This window comes from Aquila chrysaetos, chromosome 13 (genome assembly GCF_900496995.4).
Source record: "Aquila chrysaetos chrysaetos chromosome 13, bAquChr1.4, whole genome shotgun sequence".
NCBI lineage: Eukaryota > Metazoa > Chordata > Aves > Accipitriformes > Accipitridae > Aquila > Aquila chrysaetos.
The window spans coordinates 22,420,792-22,436,479 of NC_044016.1; the positions used below are offsets into that span (position 1 = coordinate 22,420,792).

The 15,688-nt window shown below is 40.1% G+C and overlaps 1 protein-coding gene across 8 annotated transcripts in view; it reads right to left on the minus strand.

The window, feature by feature from the left end:
* Nucleotides 1–5,507: 5,507 nt before the first annotated feature.
* The window catches only part of LTBP1 (latent transforming growth factor beta binding protein 1), a 204,459-nt gene continuing 194,278 nt past the window's right edge, over nt 5,508–15,688 (minus strand). For all 8 annotated transcript variants that reach the window (XM_030035532.2, XM_030035533.2, XM_030035530.2 and 5 more), the window contains 3 exons: nt 11,556–11,678; nt 7,821–7,970; nt 5,508–6,557 (listed from right to left, as the gene is read on the minus strand). In XM_030035532.2, coding sequence (XP_029891392.1) covers nt 6,388–6,557; nt 7,821–7,970; nt 11,556–11,678 — 443 coding nt within the window. In that variant the 3' untranslated portion in view covers nt 5,508–6,387. The remainder of the gene's footprint in view (nt 6,558–7,820; nt 7,971–11,555; nt 11,679–15,688) is intronic.

Here is a 15,688-nt window from a genome sequence, read left to right on the forward strand (position 1 = left end):
TGTACAGGATGCCGAGGCTTTGGGTCATGAGCAAATGACAGGTGGTGCTGGAGGTGAAAAGCAGAAGCAGGACTGCAGCGAGGACTGGCCCTGGAAAGGGGTATTGAATGGGACAGAAAGTGGGGAATGCCCTTGTGGCCAGAGCTGAGCTGGATGGCTGCCTGAAGCAGGAAGGGGAGGTGTGGATCCTGAGAATGGTGCCCACTCATAAAGTGACAGGGACCATTTAGATGACAGGAAAGTTTAATTCAGTTTTAGGTGGAAACAGACTATATCCTGCTGGGGATTTTGGAACAGGTCCTATCCACCCTTCTGAGCAGTTACCTCCTGGATGAGAAGTGGCAGAAATTAAACTTTTAATGTGAAAGAAATAAAAAAATCTGCTTAGCTGTACTAAAAACTTTTCTGCCAGAGACATTCCTCATTAAACACACATGGTAGGACTTTTCATAAGAGCTTGGCACAGCCTTTGCTCTGCTCCCACCGGAATCCATGGAGGTGCCACTGGTTTTGGTGAGAGGAGAGCTAAATCAATGTGGAGTGCTTTGGAAAAATCCAGCCCATAATGGATCCTGGCAGTGTGAGTAGATAGGGATTGGAGGTGATGCTGAAATTGTCACGTAGAAATTTTCCATGCTGGCTAGCAATATCCTCTCCATTCGCTTTGGTTCAGAGCTAATGGAAAGCAGTGTGGGCAAAGCATGACTTGCAGGGAAGGGAAAGTCAGTGTAGAAAGAATTAAGAATATCCTAATTTCCTTCCTCCTCTGTGTCTTTTGTCAGGACAAAAACTTTACTGCAGAACTTCCCTTCTACCTGAGGTTGCCACTTAACTCTTCCAGAACATATTTGTCTGCTTGATAACAAGCAACAGTGCATGTTGTGCATACTACTTTTTCTGGATGGGATTCTCCTGAGATGGACTGAGCAGATTGGTGTTCTCTCTTCTCTGGAGTGAAGGCATGCTTCTGGCAAATGCTCAGGTGTGGGAGAAGAAGGGGAAGGTGTCATGTCCCCTCTGTCAGGTTCCCTGTCTCACATAAGGATAGGGAGCAGAGGCTGCTGTGTCAGGTCACAGCCTCCTCTCATGGAAAAATGTAACTTGGAAGGGACCTCTGGAGGCCCCTAGTGCGATCTCCTGAGGTTGCTCAGCTGCTGAGGCACAGAGGTATCTTCCCAGCCCTATAGCTTGAGAGGGAGAAGAACAGAGCAATCACAGGCCCCAGACACAGCTGGGACAGAACATGTAGCTTTAAGACTTCCATTAGGAGTCTCTGAGTCAAAATACGTATCTGGTGATTCAGTGGTCTTGAAGGAAATCTGACATGGCTAACATCCTGCATTTCTTTGATTTACGTCATTCTTTCCCCACCGGAATGTAAAATCAATTAATGCAGGTTGTCACAGGATAATCCTGTTTCAACACGTTCTCTTTTTGGTACATGGGCGCTCACATGGTAAAGGCTGGTGGGAGTGGGATGGTGTTGGGGTTCAAGATCTTTCACAGCTTGGTGTGCAAACACAGCCTGTGCCAGCTGTGGAGGTGGTGCCCCACAGGGTCCGAATTTTCTAGTTCTGCTGTGTGAGGTTACTCCTGCAGGTGAATGTGGTGACTGTAGCCCAGTCCTTGGCATTCTCCCCAAAAATGCTGTTAACTCTCTCACAAGCTGACATTGTCACTCATTGGGAAGCCTCCAGCAAATGGCTGATTTTCCTCATTTGCTCACTCTTGGTGAGTCTGCTTCTCTTTTGGACATATCACTTAGCTTCCCTCGGTAAATTTCAGATCTTCTGATAGAAAAAGCTATATAAATACCAAGTAATGATCTCAAAAGCAGGCAGTAGCCTTTGTGACACACAGCAATTCACCTTTTCGTTGCTTGAATGGCTCCTCAATAGCTCCCTTGGCCTGCTTGGTGTTAGCAGAGGCCCCAGCAAGTACAAACTACTCTTCAAAGTGGGTGGCATTATTAAAAGAACAATACAGCAGTCTGTTCGAGAGGCAGCAGTGGAGTTTTTAAGTTTGCTGTGCACTTTGAAGGAATGCACTGTGGTTTAATTGCTGGCCAGATCAGGCCCGTGACATGCTCTAATGGGGCCTGTCACCTTTCCTTTTGAGAAGTTAGGAAAGAGTGCCAAAGCCAGGAAACCCCCATGAGTATAAGGACCACTGTGAGCTAATACATCATGACAACCACTTTGATGCCTTTAGCATTTTAGGACTTCTCTTAGTCAGGAATTTATCTGAGTGTCAGTTGCCACTGACTAGCTGAATATTTGTCATGACTGCCAGTTTTGTCTCAGATTGAAATGATCTATCCATCTGTGACTGTTTTTTTCCCAAGGAATGTTAGTGCTCACTTTGAAGAGTTTTAACATTGGCTAATTTTTCACTGAATAGCATCCCAACATGAAAGTATCTATTCATATCAAATGTCTTTCTAGCTGAAATGTGTGTAACTCTAGTTCTGTAGTAACTTCATTCTCATTAACACAGCAGCATTATAAGGGAACTAGCAGACTTCAGTTCTACCATGTCAGCAATTTTATTTTTTGTAGCAAGGAAATGGCTGGCTGAAAAAGGACTAATTTTTTTTTTTTTTAAGGGGTCCATATGGATGTAGAAAATATTGGTGTCATTTGGTATAAATTGTAATCAGTTCCAGACTCCGCTGCACTCAGAAACTTGAATCATGGAATTGTACGTGGTGGTTTCTGTATTTTGAGGGCTCTCACCTAAACCGCAGCTCTTGTAACAAGTAAATGGCTACATCCGTCGTGTCCAATCCCTCGTCTTAATGATGTTAAGAAAATGTTTGTTTAACTATGAATCAAAATTGTATTCCTAAGCCCTGCAGTTTTCAGGTGAAATGACAGAACCAGCCTTGCTACACTGGGGCAAAGTAGGTGGGCTCCAGAGGCTGAGGTCAGATGGGCTGAATTTCACTTAATTCCTTCAATTGTGGTTCCTTTGTTAAAGAATTTCTGAAGGCCTGGAGCCAGGCAACATGGAATACTAAGCACTGGGATGTAAGTGGAGTTTAGGCTGTTTGGTCTGCTTTTGGCTCCCTGTGTGTTTTAAGGCATATTAGATGTAAGAAGAGGCAAAAGGGAAAGGCAGAAGCATGCACAAAGTATGTTGTTTGCTTATATAGTGTCTGTAATAGAAGAGTGCGGCTGTGATGAGGACATGGCTATTGAGCCAGAAGAATGCTTTCAAGCTTCTTTCAGGGCTTGGGTCAACTGCTGCCCTCTTGAATCAGGCAGGGGACATGGAAGGTGGCTGGACACACCAAAACCTCTTTTGTGAATTGCTGGCAACAGAAATTGATAGGCCAAGGGGCCACTTAGGCTTAGGTTTGCTGATTGGTTTGTTTTCTGTGGAACCAGAGCCAGTGTATGCCATCTCTCTGAACGTACTGGTAGCTTTTAATCCCGTGATCAATTTCAAACATGTGTGTAAGGCAAATGAGACAAAAAGACCAGTACAATCTGGGGTCTGTGAAGTTTGATGAACAGCTAGAGACAAGTGACCCAACTAACCCTCCCTGCTGAGAGCATGGACAACATCTGGTTTGGCAGCAGTTGTGTCAATGCACCTGCATCCATCACTCTGTCCTGGCACCCATAGCTGCAGATGGGTGCTGCCTTGCGCTTGTTGAGAGTGGTGGAGATGCAAGGAGCTGGAGTTAGTCTGCTGAGGAGAGTTACGAGGAAGTGTTATAGGAATTCTGGCTTCATTTTAGTTCTGTTGCTCATGGAACAGCTTGGGTTTGGGTTGGTTTTTTTGTCTGAAATAACACAAAGTAAGGGGGTTGGAGTGTATATTGTCTGAGAATGGCAAAGTCCCAGGCTATTCTAAACTTGTTGTTTTAAAAAGATGTAATAAATCAGCAAGGAGCCAATCTTGCGGCTCAGAATTACATGTTCAGTACAGTGTTTGCCCCCAGGCGAAGACTTCTAAGGGTACTGAAGTTTGAGTGTTATTTCCTCAGCTGTCATACTGGTGTAGTCCCAGGAAAAGCAGAGACTCGTATTGCCATTTTAACTCCCTAGCTAGGGAAGAATTGAAGGAGTACTGGGATGTTGAAAATATGAGGCTGTGATGCTGATTGCAATGGCAGCTTCGGGGCGTAGACTGTCTTTCAGAGGTGAACACAGACAATTTCTGAAGCAGGAGGAGGCCGTCTGGAGGTGGGAGTAGGGGGAACACCGTCTTGTCTATGAATTTTCATGATAGCTGAAAGCATACCAGAGCTCATCTTGAATCCAGTGAAAGGTTGTAACTGTGACTTTGGTTTTTATTAAGATTGTAGGATTAACCTTAAGCAGGACAACTAAGAGCTATTTAGTTACAGAATTCCCTAGTTAAGACCAGACCTTCCTTCCTTCTTCCTTAACCACAGCAGGTAAGCAAGAATTAATTATTTTTTTTTGTAATTATAGATGAGCTCTACTGTTTGTGGTCTACCTCTTTTGACTGAGAAGAGTGACTGGCCCTCCACTGCTCTCCTTAATTCTAGAAAAGTCAAGGGAGTTGGGCATTTTACAAAGAGTCTCTTCCTTAAAGATCCCTCCCTCCACAGTTTTATTCAGAAATTTTTCTTGCATTTTAACATATACTCAGATCTTAAAAGTACAATATCTTCCCTAGTGCTAGTGTCAAATTCCAGCATATAGAGGAGCAGCCCTGGGAAGGACAGATGCTTCTGCACGTTAATAGCCACATGGGCTTTAATGAGATCTACTGAGTGCACAGTACTGAAGGGAATACAACTTACGATATTTTTGGTTCAGTGGCTGACCTAAATATTGGAAAAGAAATTTGATTCAGAACCAAAACAAGTATTTCTTTTTTTGGTGAAACGAGAAATAAAAATCTAATTTTTGGACAATTGGACCCAATTTGGCTCACTTTTTGAAGTTTTACATTAACCTTTTCCTTTTAATGTAGGCTAGTCTAAAAGACACAGCAAAAATCTTTCATTTGGAAAATATCAAAAGGACCTGTTTTGGGATTTCCAAAGCAACCTTTTTCACTCTGGAGAAGGTCAAAGTGAAACATATGTCATTCTCCTAATCTCTTTCTCTCCTTCCACTGAAAAATAGAGCTGATGGGAAGGTACAGTTCATCAAGAAAAGGAAATTCTCCCCCTTCTCTTCAGTATTTTCTGAAAACCAGGCCATCATACTGAAGAGCCTTATTTGCAGATTTAGTGGGAAACATGCCTAAACCAGGAAAGAAGAAAAATTCCATGGGAATCACCTTCCAAGTCAAACAGTCTCGTAGGTCTGTGTTTGAAATCTTCCCTCTGGAAGCCTAACATCAGGCATTAACTAATTCAGATTCTGGTCTTATTAAAACAGCATGGGAAGGAAAAACGAGCTAGACAACTCCCTGTAACTATTGTAATGTAAATTAACTCTAGTACTGTAAACCTGTGGCATTGATTCTTGTAACAGAAACACCAAAAAAAGAACAAAAATGCCTACAATTAGTAAATAGCTTTTTTCTAAAAAAAAGGTGATTTTATTGAGTTTTAATATACAGCTTTAATATGTTAGGGTAATCATACAAGATCTCTCTTGTCTTCAATTTACACATTACAATACAGACATGAGCTAAAAATCTTTTGTTTTAATGTACAAAAGGAATCCAATGTTGTCCACTAGCAGCTTTGAACTTGGCAAGAAAGGTTCTAAAGACTTTAAGTGCCGTAACAACCATACAGAATACAAAATGAATATAAGGACTTTTCGCCAAGGTATATAAACATTTGAAAACAAATGGTGCCTGCTCCACAGGGCAGACAACTAGCAAATTAAAAAAAAGTCACTGACCAATGTTCCAGAGAAGGAGGAGCATTACCCTGTGTAACAGTTCTTATAAAATGGCCTAAGAATATCTGTATCATAGAATTTGTACTGATCAGAAAAAAGGTCTGAAAAGAAACAGTAGGCAAGGAACTGAACAATCAAAAAATGACATAGTAATATAAAATATTTCCATCACTATTTAAATGCCAAATTAATCAAGCAATAGTAAAAAAAAAAACAAAAACAAAAAACAAAAACAAACCAAAAAACCAAAGCTCTTCTGTTTAAAATAACAGCACTGTTTTTGATTATTTTCAAAGATTTTTTTTTTTCTTATGAACTCACTATATACTTGATTGTTTCTTTCATACAGAGTAATGTGTCCATTTGGTCTGTCACTTCAGTGAAGCTGATAGACAATCAGCCCATCATGTCTCACCTTTGACACATTTTAATGCTTTTCTCCCCTTACGTTTGCCACTCTGGTACCTTCTCTTCTCAAGTTAAATACTTTTCTTCTTTTTCTTTATACAGTGCAGAGTATACGGGCTTAGGATACGGAGATTCTCCTCTACTCCAGTTCACTGTCTAGTTCTGAGTTCAGTGGTGTGCAGTAGTTTGGCTTGTCTGAAGGTACGTACCCTGGGAGACACAAGCACTTGTACGAACCTTCTGTGTTAATGCATTTGGCATTCTTGCAGAGAGACATCCTGTTGTTCAGCTCATTGCATTCATTCACATCTGCAAAAAGGGGACATCAAAAGACATGTACTTAAGTCTGGTGTGTAGGTAAAACTAATTTATTTCCAGCATTGTCAGGAGTAGAACATGCTGTATGAATACACTGAGAACTTTATTTTCAGTTCAAATCGGGTGGAATCAGGCTGGGTCAAAAGCTGTAAGAGATGAGTTCTGAAATGGCTGAAGTTATCACAGGAAATCAATAGTGTATTAAACGGCCTTAAACTGTTAGATTACCAAGACCAAGTTCAGCCTAAGCTGCAAAACAAAAGTATAATAATGACTTACAGGTTTTTATCTGATGACTGAAAAGTGGCTTGTAAGAAAGAAGCTCCAAGTTCTCACTATAATATCTGTATTGTAAAAACCCAAATACTTTAGGAGCTGTTGGTGTTGTCAACTAAATAGTTGCGAACAGCAAACTACCTGCCCTCAATATTGTGCAGCATTGGCCTGAAATACACAGGAGCTCTATCTTTTCTCGCTAAGGAGGCCAGCTTGTCCTGAAGTCCTAAAGATTACAAGGCACACAGGCAGCTTATCATGATACAGCTGGGAGACCTCAGCTGCGGGTTACAAAGTGTAATGCTAAGCAAGGTTAGTACAGACCTTAAACTGAAATACACATGCACAGTCTCTACAAGGCTTCTACACTGAGGAGTGTTGTTTTGCTTCATCTTCTCACTGACACTTGCCGTTCCCATGTTTTGTTGTTTTAACTGAAGACATAGTCGTTATATGTCCTGGTTAGTAGTTGTGCAGATTTACTTGCTTGAGTGAGAGGAATAGTTGAGTTTGTTGACTGTTCAAATCAGTGAAAATCAGGGGCCAAACCCCACCAACTGGTTATCTGCATATTTAGGTAATTCAACTGCTCTAAAAATCTGATCCTAAAATTACTCTTCTAGTCTGGATCCAGTTCCATCCTCTTAGTTCACTAAAGCCTTTGAAAAACATCTGTTCTGCATATTAGTGTTAATTTACTGATAGAAGTTTAAGCTTCATTACACAAATGTGTGTCTGCTCATTTCTAGGCTCTTAACTGAACACAGTTGTAATGACCAAGATGAAGTGAGGAACACCGACATAGTTATTTCTGTAACAATATTTACTGGCCTTTACAGTAAAATAAAACAAAGCTGGCATCTTTAATACAATTCAGGTGATCATCTCTAACCCCTTTGTTCCAGCCCCTCCTTAGGTCAAGTAACTGAGTAAACTGACAGACTAACAGAAGAAGATGAAGTAATATGCTATCCTTACCAACACAAGTCATTTTGGCCATGTCCAGGTGATAACCATCAAAGCAGTCACAGGTGTAGCCTTCCTGGACTCTTACACATCGGCCATTTTCACATCCATTCAGAATACCACATTCCTCTGCTTGTAACTCCTCAAAGCTGTTCAGAAAACCTGGGTGGAGAAAGAATTGCAAACAAGAAAGTTACAGAGCTGTTGAATCAGTATACTCAAATATATAGTAAGAGTCTGAAATTCTCTCAGAAGTGTACTGGAATGTGACTTGACTTTGCAGAAAATAGGTCAGCTTTAGCAGATCTGCACCATCTGGAGTTTTAAATGCACTAGAAAAGGGCTGTGATATGGTTCAAGATGAAAACTAAATAACCTTGTGAACTCTTAAGTTTTTAATTTGTGTTAAAAATCTGTGATTTTTTTTGTAAAGGAAACTGCATAATTTGACAGTATATTTTTTAAAGGATAAATCAGTGTTTTCCAAATAGCACCTTTTATTTGAATTGCATGTACCAGCCTTTATGGAAACAAAGGTAAGAAATGGTAGTGCAGTTTGGGGTAAAAGTTTCTTAAAACAGTATTCTAGAAAAATAAGGTGTGTGTAGGGAGGAAGAGATGCATTCTAATTTATCTAGAAGAAAACATATAAAAAAAAAAAAGAATTTCAACTGCCTTAAGGAAAGTAAGAAGAAATCAGAGACTGCTTTCCTGTTGTGGTTTTGGTTAACAGCCCTTTGGCTGGTACTTCAGCGACTGGTGCCAGTACAAATACCTATAATCTACCAGTTGCTCCATGTCATAATTCTAGATGGTGAGTAGTCAAAGCTAAAGAGTTGTCTTTGTATTCAGTGGTTTGTACAGTGCCTTTTGTGCTCCCTGACTTAGGGCCTTTTTGACAGTTATGCTTTTATGTATAAGGAAGGATTTATACTTAAAAAAATTATTTGACATTTTTACATGTTCAGAGATTCTCTCTAGGACTGAATTGCTCCTGTTAGTCCTGCACAAGTTTTTTCACTAGCTTTCTATTCACGGAGCAGTGATGTAACAGGACTGCAGATGGCAGCCCATCACATCAAAAGCACTTCTGAGGAAAAAGTTGAGAACATTTGAGAGTTGTAGGTTTACCAGCATAATGAATATATAGCATAGAAATGGAGGGGAAATTGGAGCTGGAGTGGAATAGAGTAGGATACATCTCCCCATCTGCCCCGTAACATATAATTAATATAGCAACTCCACAAACAAACCATTGGTTTATCTAAAACCTGTTTACTGATTTATATTGTTGCAACAGTTGTGATATGTAGATTTGCAAAGCTACCTAGGAATATGAATTTCTCCCTTTCCTTGTGCTTGTTCTCAAGCCTTTTTATATTTACTCCATCCTGTCTTGGTTCTTGAGGCCCTCTTTCCTCTTAACCTGCTTTGCCTTTCCTACTCTCTCCTTTCTGTATCATCCTCCATTTAACTTCTGTACTGTCATTTCCACTGCCCCTCTTTTTGACTACGTATATTGTTTCTCTCCTGGATTTTCTCTAGCATGGTGGAATTCTTAGTAAGGATCATGCTGGTCAGTCATACACTGGATAAATTCTGGAGACACTGAACACATAATGCGACATAAGTACTTGCTGACATATGCCACATCTCAAGAAGATATATAATACATAGGATGTATACAAGTGTACATTAACTGGGAAACATTATAGTCTTATATAGTCTACAAACCTAGTAAATCACATCTCAGTGCAGTTGTACTGAGGATATTGAGCAAACTGTCATGATATATGGTAACAATGTAGTAAGAAACTTAACCAAGTTTCCTTATGTTCTCAAGTCCTCTAATAAAGCTTGCAGAAGGCTCATGAGGGTCCTTTAAAATTAACATCTTTGCTAATTTAGGAAACAAACAGTGCCAGAAAGGGGAAAGGTGCCCCCCCAAACACATAGATATTTTTTAAATAAAGGCATCATTTATTTCATATACAGTATATATGTACATATATATGCGTGTACATAGACATATGTACACGCATATATACATATTTTTTCTCCCCCTCTCTCTCTGATAAATACAGTATGTTGTAATTTTAACTAGCTGAAGCCAAAATATTTATCACTCACAGCAAGTTCTACTTCACAAAATATTCTTCTTCAAAACAGCTGGATGAGACCTGGGCTGTAATTCTAATAGGCGTATTTAGTTCTGTAGAAGTTGATTGCACACAGGTGACAAATACTACATTGAAGTACATGGCCCTGCTATGGGATGGGAGGTATTGTTGTATTCCTCATACAGACTGCAGCAGGATTGTGACCTTGAAGTCTTTGATGCCCTAAACATGTGGCAACTGTATCTGTTAGGGAATATGCCTCTCATCAGGACAGTCATACAGCTGTGTGCTTTGGATTTCTTATGCATTTGCTTGCCATTGTATTTGATCCAGTGACAGGATGACAGCAAGAGACATGAGCTCTTAAGCCTCTGTCCCTAAGACCGGACTCAGCTGTAGATTCAAAACTGTCCACTATTTTATCGTATTTATTCACCACTGCTTATAACTTGCGAAGTGCTTCTTTCCCACTCAGTATTTTATCAATCACATTGGTTACCCAGTCATTTTTCTGGGCTTTTCATTGTGTTTGGTAGTTAGCATCTGTGTGACATTTCAATTAGACATCAAGTACTGTTTAATTAAAATCACCTGGATATAAGGAAACACGACATTTCACAATTTTGTGTAGAGCTAGAAAGTAATTTAAATGCTAAATAGTAATGAACTCATTAATCCGATTTATGTAGTTCTGTATAAATGCATAAAGTGCAATATGCGCAAGAAATGCATACCACCCTTCTAATAGTGTGCTGTAATCCTCCTGCCCTGTTTTGACCTATTACTGTTACTTTAAAGACAACTCCTTGTACAGGAGAAGCACTTTGGGAAGGAAGGTAGTGGCAACTCGTAGGCCATGTGTAAAAAGCACAGAAAGTTACCAGTTCCTTCTGATACATCCACTTCTGTTCTCTAAAACTGATGAAATATGCTAGACCTGTACAGGGTGGCTGATTTTGAGGAAGATACTGAGATGTGTAAGCATTTGTCTCCCACAAGTCTTAACAGTGAGCTGGGCCAGACCCATAAAGAACCCTGATAGTCCTGAAGTAAAACTGAGATGCTATATGCAATCCCTCGCACCCTGCTTGGCAGGCTGTTCCATCTAGCCCGAAGGCTATATGCACGCATACTCTGATCATATTGTGCTGTACATTTTCTCTGTTGAGCGAGAACGACTTGCATGCTCTCCATTTCCCCCATATAAATTCTGCTGGAAAATCATGGAAAGCTGGCGTGAAGGGATTTTTTTTTTCTTTTAAACTCAATGCACTCCAAGGAAATCTGTCCCATGCTCCAAAGGAAAATTAATTTGTAAGAAGGAAAACTGGCAATCCTTTTGACCTTTAGCTGTAAATCTGTTGGTAAATACAAATTTAGTACACTTGGCACAAACTGTTTCACTATATTAAAAATTAATATTGTACTCTGAGCCCAACTGGACTCTTATACAACACTGGCTCTTGAACCAGAACACCTGACTGAAAGCTAGTGTCATAGGAATAACTAAAACACAAATACGCCACATTACTCAGAAGCAAACAGAAGAATGAAGCCAGCTACAGGGAAATAATCCAAGTTACAACCCTCATTTCAAGTATTTTACATAACAGAGAAACTTGCTTACGGTCTTCAACAAAATATGGATTAGTTTCTGGAGTGTAGTGCTCATCAAAGTCAACCAAAGCATCTTGTCCATATGGCCGTCGAGATCCTGGAACAGGAATGTTGCACAGCTGGGCATAATCCTCTGAGGGGGGGAAAGAAAATAGAATATAAACCTAATCACACTTGTAACACAGGCTGCAGTACGTTAGTCCCAGTGAGCTGTGGTTCATATTAGCTGGAAATAAACATCTTCCTAGAAACACAATAAATCTGCAATTTCTACAAAGCATTCTCTCTTCAAGAAGAATGTCATTAAAATGTTAATGAGCCAAATACAGACTATTAAGTCATAATAGGGATAACACCAGGGATAGATTTGAGTCAATAACTGTACAAAAAGTTATGGGTCAGGTTCTTCTGGCCTGCATGGGAAGCAAGAGCAGAGGGATGCTGTGTAACCCACTGCCAATGCACCCCTCTCCAGGGCTATCTATGGTTACACCCCTCATTCTGGTGGAACAAAGACTATCCCAGACCATCACGGCTGATAGCAGAAGCCACCCCAAAGGAAGCAAACTGGAACGAGTGGGGCCATGTTCCTGGCACTGTCAGCCAACCTGCAGAAATCACAGAATGAAAAATCCTTCTAAAATAGCCCACACTCATCTGCAAACTGCATCTTCAAACCACAGGCTTAAGTATGAGTGCTGTGCAAAGCCTCTTTGGCTGTGAACCTCAAAGGACAAGGGGAAATGCACAGGAGAAAAAGTTATACTCTGATTTTCGGCCTCTCTCCAACAGGCTCCAACTACACAAGTTGAAGCAGACCAAAGCAACTCTTCATTTTGGGTGTCAGAGTCCATGTCTAAAATGCTGATGCAGAGTTTGATTTTTTTATTTGACTTATTGTGTCACCTCTGTTTCCATTACCATTTGCTAAAATATATACAAGACAATTTATTTGAAAATAGAAATGTTGTTAAAATACAGCAATCCAGGTGCTCCTTTACTGTTGCTACAGACTATTTAGCATCTGTTTCTGTGAAGATTGCCTGGTGTTCTGAGAATCAGGCAGAGTAAGGACGGGAAAGAAAACCACCAAAAGAGAGAGAGGAAAAAAAGCCTTAAGAAAATACAAAATCCAAGAATTGCAGATGGTTACAGAGCCAGAAACCTCATGCTGTGTAGAACGGTCCCAGACAGCAAATAGTTGGATAAATCCAGACCGCCTCTAGACAGTGCAGAGCACAGCCCCACTTGCTGCCCAGCATTGTATTTTTTTTTTTCACAGGTAGTGTCTCCTCCACCTGGAATGGTTTTATTTTGTACTGAAAACAGAAAAGTGTTCAAAAGTCTGTTTGAATTCTGTGGTCAACAACTTGGCTCTTTGAGAGCTCAGACTGTGCAGTACAGGCAAAGCTTGTCTGTGCACATCCAGAACTGTCATGGGTGCCAGTTCAAGTCTGCAGAATGAACTCCCCAGAGAACTTACAAGTCATTGTAAATCTCACCACCTTCTGCTTCAAGTGCAAGGTGATTTCCTCTGATGTGCATCCTCCAGAATATATTTATATACAGTAATTATATTCAAACAACCCTCTCCTCTCCCAGATTAAAAGTACACTGCCCAAGAGAGACATCCCATGGCACATGAAACCAAGCCAGCACGAGAAAATAAACAGCATATAGCAAATGTTACTTACATCCCTTAATGCACAGCTTCCCAGTGAGATACTATGATAATGAGCATAGTTTTAAGAGCTATCATAGGACCAGAAACATCCTGTTCTTCCTTCCGCCCATCTAACCCCAGATAACATCCACATACGGGGACAGCCAGGTTATCACCTCAGACTGACTCCTTCATTGTTTTGTGTTGAGCTACTCATTATGCCCAAAGGCTTTGATATGTACACAGAGAAAAGCTGTGCAGCAGTGTAAAAGCACTTTCTCACAGATGCACACAAATTTCTTGGCAAAGGAAATCTATGGTCTACTGCAAAATACTAATTCATCTGGCCTGTGTGGAAGAAACCACCACACAAAAACAGTGAACAGCAACAGGACAAGGCAAGCATGTCTGAGGGATCACTACTCCTTCCACATGAATGTGATCTGATGGAAAGGATTAGACAGAACCTGGACATTGCCTTCTCAGATTACTCAGTGCCAATTTTGCACTTAGTGATACTGGTGGTAGAAACAATGTTTTTCTTCTGAAGGAAGCAGTTGGAACATGTGAAAATCCATAGGGCTGAAGCTCTCATTTACATGAAAGTTGGGTAGTTTGAATATTGTGCAAGACTATTTGACATTGCACGTTTGCCAACACGAAGTTGTTTATTATCTAAAGAAGAATAAAGAAATGTTGACAATAGAAACTTGTTTCCTGCCACACTGGTCCTTCGCCAGTCAAGTTCTGAATGTCTGCATTTTTAGGTCTCATTATAAGTAAATTAGTTGCTACAAAATGATGAAGAGCTATTTTAGGGCATACTGTAAACTTGGTATTTGTTACAAGGAGTTGTAACTACATCAAGGTCTTCTACAAGACTATACATACAAAGGTAATAATCTCTTAACCTCTTGAAGTCTGTTATGCTTAACCATTTGTTAATACACTCTAATATTTTAATAATTTATACATTATTTGTATATAGCACTTCAATACAAAAGCTGACAGAGCATTTAAATAGTCCTAAGTCACTTTAGAATGTATACACCTTTCCTCCTTATATATATATCTATCTCTCTCTCTCATTGTTTTGATACACACTGTGACAATTTGGAATTACCTATAATACTCTTTTAATACTGTATGTTCTATTTCGTTGTCCGAGTAGTGTAGACTTTATCTCTTGTCTTTTGTAATGTGTTGATTCAGTTGCTAGGTGCTCAGGAGATAAACCCAAGGAGAGCAACAGCAACCCACCTAAGAAACCAACAGTAGAAATTCAGGACCAATAACAATGGCAAGTTTTCTATGCCACCTTGCTGAGCTTGTCTTTTTTTTCCAGGGAAGAAAAGGGTGGGCAGAGAGGATACTACAAAGACTGAAAGGTATTTGGGGGGCCACATTCTGGAAAGATCATGAGAACTGGCGTTTTGAAATAAGGTAAACTAGAGACCTGGATGCCTGAGAAAAATGAACCCATCGGAGTCCCGCTCTGGAGGATAGAACAAGTTACAGCAGGACAGATATGTATGTGCAATTTGTGTTTTTTTAAACTTTCCCCCTTGCTATGCTATGTTCCTACAGTTCAAATTAAAAACAGTATATTTCGGGTCACTGTGCTGTATGCTGGTCACAGTTTTCCGGGGAAGGGAATTGAATGAACAGAGTGCTGTAAGATTTGTGGGTAAAAGCATGACTGGCGCACAGAAGGTTGCAGCAAGTTACAAATGAGAGAACAGCATGATATTGCCCTAGGGAGATGACAGTAGGAAACTTAGATTGAGAAGGTGGTAAGGGGGCAGAGAGCAAGGGAAAATGTGTAACTACCCCTGAATGACAAAACATTTTAGTTGTCACAGAAATTAAAGCTCACTTTCAAAATAACCTTTCATGTAAAGTAAAAAATAAAGATAATAATAATTTTATGTAATTCACCATCAATGATAAAACCTTTTTCTATATGGATTTATTTTCTCTGCTTGCTTACCTCCTGGCTGTGATCAGCGACAATACAACTGCAGTTCAAGAGGAAAAAAAGATTTGTGTTTTTAATATAGTCTACGTTGCTCCATGTGTTTCTAAGTTTTTCTCATAACTTGCAAATGAAGCATTGAGACTGCTTGTTGTATAACTTAGGGTAACTGTAAAAGGAAGCTGATGTATGCTTCCAAAAATGTAAAGGACATTTTTTAAGTCAGATGTGTGTATATAGAACAAGTGCGTTAGGGGATTACAGCTAGATGCACATGCGTACTGGCACAGATGTTAGCTGTAATTGGTGATGAAAGCTAGGCTGACAGAGACAACGCAACATAAATTGGATGGACTGACTGGCTTTTAGATGCTTGTTAGCACAAGTGCAGCTGTGCAAATGTGCATCTAATTTGCATATACAGTTGCTGTACCTGCGCAAGCCTGTGTGGGCCTTATTTGTATCTAGAGGCCTAAAAATCCCAAATTCTCTAGTCAGAAAAATT